Source organism: Octopus bimaculoides, chromosome 6 (assembly GCF_001194135.2).
Source record: "Octopus bimaculoides isolate UCB-OBI-ISO-001 chromosome 6, ASM119413v2, whole genome shotgun sequence".
NCBI classification, from domain to species: Eukaryota; Metazoa; Mollusca; class Cephalopoda; order Octopoda; family Octopodidae; genus Octopus; species Octopus bimaculoides.
The window spans coordinates 96,496,977-96,503,126 of NC_068986.1; the positions used below are offsets into that span (position 1 = coordinate 96,496,977).

Sequence of the window (6,150 nt, forward strand, 5' to 3'; positions counted from 1 at the left end):
CTGGGAATCGAAACCGCGATCCTATGACCGCGAGTCCGCTGCCCTAACCACTGGGCCATTGCGCCTCCACATATAAACATAAAAATATAAGAATACGCACACGCATATATATTCTTTTATTCTTTTACTTGTTTCAGTCATTTGACTGCGGCCATGCTGGAGCACCGCCTTTAGTCAAACAAATCGACCCCAGGATTTATTCTTTGTAAGCCTAGTACTTATTCTATCGGTCTCTTTTGCCGAATCGTTAAGTTACAGTGACGTAAAACACCAATATCGGTTGTTAAGCCACGGCAGAGGTACAAACACAAACACACAAATACATACATACATACATACATGGTCATTCATGACCGAAAGGGGTCTTTATATATATTCGTGGGGACTTAGCAAGTTCCTGGGATTTCAGGCTGTTAGGACTTTGGGAAAAAAATGTCAATAAGGTAGATTTCTCCAATTTTCCTCACAAGTAAAGACAGATTTGACGGAGACAGATTTCGTCTTTCAAATTTTTAATGCCGAAAAGTACTTTCATACAGAGGAACACAGATGACTAAAGCAATTAAGATGGGTGTTAAACCCATTTGACCCTGCTTTTAGCTAAGTTAAAGGCAAATAGTCAACTTTGTAGTGAAACATCAAGCTGGTGTGGGTAGGAAAATTTTCATCGTTAACTGTCATGCGTTTTCCTCAAATGCTGGTGGCTGAAGCTTTGAAAGTTTTGGTTCGATTCCCAAATACTATGTCAGAAAGGATTGTCTGCAATAACTCAAATAAAAGCAAAGCAAAATTTGACTTCATAAGTTAGATGCGCTGATGAAAGGTGCACTTATCTTCGAATTCTTTACAGTTCGATAATTTGATAAAAAAAAAACAAACCGCAAAAGTAACCTAGTCATTAAATCTCAGGACTTTTGTTATTTGGTTGGTATATCTTTTATCTTTTACTTGTTTCAGTCATTTGCTGGGGTATTGGCACCGCTTTGGAGGGTTTTAGTCGAACAAATCGACCCCAGGACTTATTTTTCTTAAGCCTAGATCTTATTCTAATAGTCCCTTTTGCCGAACCGCTAAGTTACGGGGACGTAAACACACAAACACCGGCTGTCAAGCGGTTGTGGAGGGACAAGCACGCACACACACACACATACATATATGTGTGTGTGTGTATACATACACACACATATATACGATGGGCTTCTTTCAGTTTCCGTCTACCAAATCCACTCACAAAACTTTGGCCAGCCCGAGGCTATAGTAGAAGATACTTCCCCAAGGTGCCGCGCAGTGGGATTGAACCCGGAACCATGTGGTGTACATCATTGTGTGTAAGTTTGTATGAGTGGGGTGCAGGAGTGCGTGTCTTGAGTGTGGTGTATAATCGTGTGAGTGTTGTATATGATGAATATGATGAGCAGCAGTGTTGAGTGGTGTACAACAATGTATGAATGTTAAGTATAGTATACAACCATGTGTGGGTCTGAGTGCATATGTTCAAAACAGCTTTGTTTCTATATTTTCCAGTTCGGTGGCGTGAGCTGGAGTGGGATGTACAGCCGTGTGGATATACAGCCGTGTGTAAGTCTTGAGTGATGTGTAAAGGAGTGTCTCGAATATGGGACACAAAAGTGTGAGTTTGAGTATGGTACACTGCAATGTATGCATCATATGTGGTGTATTGGCAACATGCAAGACAGTGTAGTGTGTGCGGGTCTGAGATGCTGTTTTGCTCAGGTCAGCCTTGACTGAGCAGACCAGTAGTCAGAAGCGTTCCATCTACGACTATTCCATCTTTTTATATACCTAGAACTCCACTGTCCTTTGTTTTTTTAAGAGAGTAGGATTTGATTTGAGGGAGATTTGACTGCTATTTCTTGTAGTTCAAGTGACCACGTAAGACTCTCTTATGTGACGTACAGCTGTGTGAGAAGGTGCGTATGTGTGTAAATGTGGTGTACAGCTGAGTGTGAATCTGCATATATTAGTGTGTATAAACAGTCGTGTTTTATTTTTCGACCAATCAACAAATAGAATGAGAGAAATTGCCGGAAGAGTTGCATCTGATCATGTGCTGTTTAGTATGTCTTCAGTTTGAGCAAGAGGACCTGTTATGCCGCGAGGAAGGTAGACTTAAAAATAAACATAGATACATGCGCTCAGGAGCCTTTTTTCACGAGCCAACGAAGGAGCCTCTTCGTGGTCGCTCCAGCTGCTAGAAATAGTGGTCAGATTGCCCTCAAATCACACATTGCTGTCTTAAAGACAGAAGGATACATGCTATAATGTAGTTTGGGATAGCGCATTTCTGATATATATAAAAAAGAGGATATGGTAACAACTAGAAAGCCTTTAACCATACATCTATTCGATCAAGATGGACATAGGATAACAACATACGTATATGTTATATGATAGTCCTTAAATTCTAAATACCAAATGCAAGACCAGCGCTCGAAGAGTACTATAAATCCGAATGATTAAGTTATATACTTTAAATTGCGGACTTAATAATAATTTCGTTATAGAGAAGTTTTAGTTTCTCCTTCGATTTTCAGTGTAGAAACGATGTACGAGAAGAGTGTCAGCAAGTTGTTGTAGTTGTTTTTTGCTCCAGATCAGCCGTGATCGAGAAAACTACAATCAAACGTGATCCAACCGAGATCAACCTATCTTTTTGTACAAGACAATAGGATTTAATTTGGGGAAGATATGGCTGCTATTTCTTGCAGGGCGAGCGACCACGTAGGGGCTTCCTCGTTGATTGGCATATCATTGTTTCTGCTGGTTGTTGTTTAGCCCTGATCAGCAACCGATTGGTCAGACTTATGATCAAAGTCATTTATTTCCCAGACACGGTACACTCAGATCCATATTAATCACAGTATTAATTTTCTTCAAAGACGGTAGTGGGTGTGACTTGGCTGCTATTTCTAACAGGTTGTTTTCAGTTGGTCATCTGATAAGCTTTAACAATGGAAGATGAGAGATGACAATGAGATTCGTTGTGAAATCAAGAAAGATATCTTGCACAACCTTCGATATATATTTTTTTCTTTTAGAGTGGAGAGTTATGAAAAACTTTCATAATTATTCAGTCTTAAATTTTTACGCATATTTTTGTGTTATTGTTTAGTCCCAGGTCAACCCTGATCGAACATATTTATGATTACAGGTATTTCGGCCGTGCACTTTTCACATTTTTTTTCCTTATGTAGTGTATCGTGGACTGATAAATATATGTATCTTTACTTTTTAAGACGGTATGATGTGGTCTGAAGGAGACTTGGGTGTTACTTTTAACAAGTCGAACGACCAGATAGAAGCTTCTTACCTGGCGTTCATGTTTGTTGTTAAAAATGTAAGGACTACCGACACTCATATGATTGTATATATCGATCACACACACACACATACACACACACACACACACACAGATACTTACACACACACATACGCAATTAATTATACACACTCGATTGTCATAGACAATAATAGCCATTGGTCTCCTTGCAATACTTAGAAAATTTGCTAACACCAGAAGATGAAATGAAAATCACAGCCATAACAACCAAACCATCACATCGTATGAAACCCCGTCTGTGTGTGTGTGTTTGTGTGTGTGTGTGAGAGAGAGGCTATTTGCGACATCAGTGTCTAAAAAGAAGCTGATATATGTACACACACACACACACACACACACACACACACACGCACACACACATATCAGTGTGTGCTTAAGTCAATTACTGTTAGCAGTTTTGAAAGTGAAGAGTGATTGATGGGTCGAGTGTGTATATCTCTACGTGCGCATAAGCGCATGCACGGATGCATGCGTGTGTGGGAATGAGGAAAACGTCCCATCTACCCAGAAGCCAACCTCCACCTTTCACTCTCTTTAGCTTTCATTCACTCTTTCTTCAGTCCTCGTTTTTCATTTCTACTCACATACTCGTTCCCACATAAATATATATACACACTCTTTCTCGATTGTTCCTCTTTGTTCTCACACTCTTTCATTTAAGCTTTCTATCTCTCACTCATACTATCATATAACCTCTCTCTCTTTGTCCTATCTTGTACATGTACTTTCACTTTCTCTTAGTCTCACTTACACACTTCTCTGCTTTGTTTAATCTATTTCTAATTCTCGTCGCTCTTCCTGACTACTTGCTCATTTGCCCTCATTTTCTTCCATCTCTCTTACCCTTGCTTTCGCTTTCTCTTCTTCATTCGCTTCCTCATTCTCACATACACATACTCATATATATATGTGTACGCACACATCTACATTGACTCTCTCTCTCCCCCACCCTCTCTTTCTGTTTTCGATTTCAAATGTTCTCTCACTCAAAATTTCATCTCTCTCTTTATTCCTACTCACTTTTCCCTATTTTGTAAATTCTACCTTTCTTTCACTCATTCATATACACACTGTCCTGTCTGTTTTTCGTTTAATCAACCAATTTTCCCACACCTTTACTACTCTGTCTGTGTCTGCATTTCTCTTTCTTCCGTTCATTCAAGCAGATACATATATACATAATGTCCCCTTCTGTATTCGTTTCTCATTTTTTCTCGTCTGTCCGCCTTCCCTCTCACTAATTTAACCACACACACACGCACACACCCTTTTATGTCCTTTTTGTCTCTCGTTCACTCGAATGCGTTCTCATAAATCTTTACATTATTCTCTCTCGCGCTCTCACTCTCTGATATATATATATATATCATTCTGCACCTATACCTCAACATAATAAAAACACTACCTTCTCCCTTTCATAAGCGTTGCTAGTAGCAGTTAGTTGTATGACTTAATGCTTCAATAAAAGTGTGTCTACGAATGTCCTTGGGATAGACATGACTATCACAACATCCCGTTTCTTCCTTCATTTCTTTCTTTCTCAGAATATTATAGGACCCTTGTGCACAGTCGAAATGAAACCACTGTATGAATGTCTAATGATGGTGCAGTTGAAAAAAGGATGACCATCACATCTCTTCAATAAAAACTTAAATCTTGTGTCTTAATTGAAATAAATCTATATAGCGTGTGTGTGTTCGTCCATCAGTTGATGCCGTTGTTTCTACTAACGGCTGCATACACACACACACACACACACACACATACATACATACATAGGACACACAACATACAGACACACACACATTTAGTAATGCATACCTAGCTACATTGATGTATACATACATTCAAACATATAACTGCAAATTCCCACACGCACGCGTATAGGCTCACATGCAATTACACACGCATACGCACACACCCACATTAACAACGGTACAGAGAAAACATACATAAAGAAACCTAGTACGCACCCTAAGTACACACGAGCTCACTCTTCGTACATATATATATATATCTATATACACGCATTAAAGAAAAAGGAGTATATTTTTATACAAAACATGTTTATTTCACTTTAAATACATACGTACTTACATATAAACGTACCCTCAAACATAAACATGCGCGCGTATAGATACTTGCGTAAACATACTCTTACATACACATATATACACTAATTCTGGTCACACGCGCATCAGCAGCAGTCACAAGCACAGTTCTCTCTCTCTCTCTCTCGCTCCTGTATATTTCTATCAAAACTACTGTAGCTACTGTTACACATACACACGGGATAAAGCACACGCACCTTGAGGTAACACACACACAGACACATCGATTTACACAACGACCTAACACACTAATCCAACATTTGCCTCTCTCTTATCAAGGAGAACTACAGAATTACATTTATTCACGACGGATGCTGGTAGACAGGATTTTACTGATGTAGAAGTCGCCGAGGATTCTTGTTATTCTGGCATTTTTTTGCCCATATAACGTCCCTTTTTTTTGGTCCCGAAGAAAGGATCTGAAAGGAAAAAAACTGTAGCCAGAAAGACAGATAAACAAAACCTACATACATGTAAGATGGCAAGGTATCGCAGTTGGAATACCACTGATTGTGGTGGCTCCAAGATTGTTGGTATTTTAGCTTTAATTTTACTCGTATTTGGAGGTAAGTCGTACATTTCATTGTTTATCTCAAACCAAACTGCACTATGTAATGTATATAAGCAAAGTATCATATATGAATGTATCTGTATCTCTCTATATACATATATATATAT

General features: G+C 38.9%; 1 protein-coding gene across 1 annotated transcript in view; it reads left to right on the forward strand.

Annotated features, from left to right (window-relative positions):
* Positions 1 to 5,522: 5,522 nt before the first annotated feature.
* LOC106879555 (transmembrane protein 132E) overlaps positions 5,523 to 6,150 on the forward strand; it is a 185,391-nt gene continuing 184,763 nt past the window's right edge. Inside the window, exon 1 of the mRNA XM_014929189.2 lies at positions 5,523 to 6,038. Within this exon, the coding sequence (XP_014784675.1) occupies positions 5,951 to 6,038 (88 nt within the window). The 5' untranslated portion in view covers positions 5,523 to 5,950. The remainder of the gene's footprint in view (positions 6,039 to 6,150) is intronic.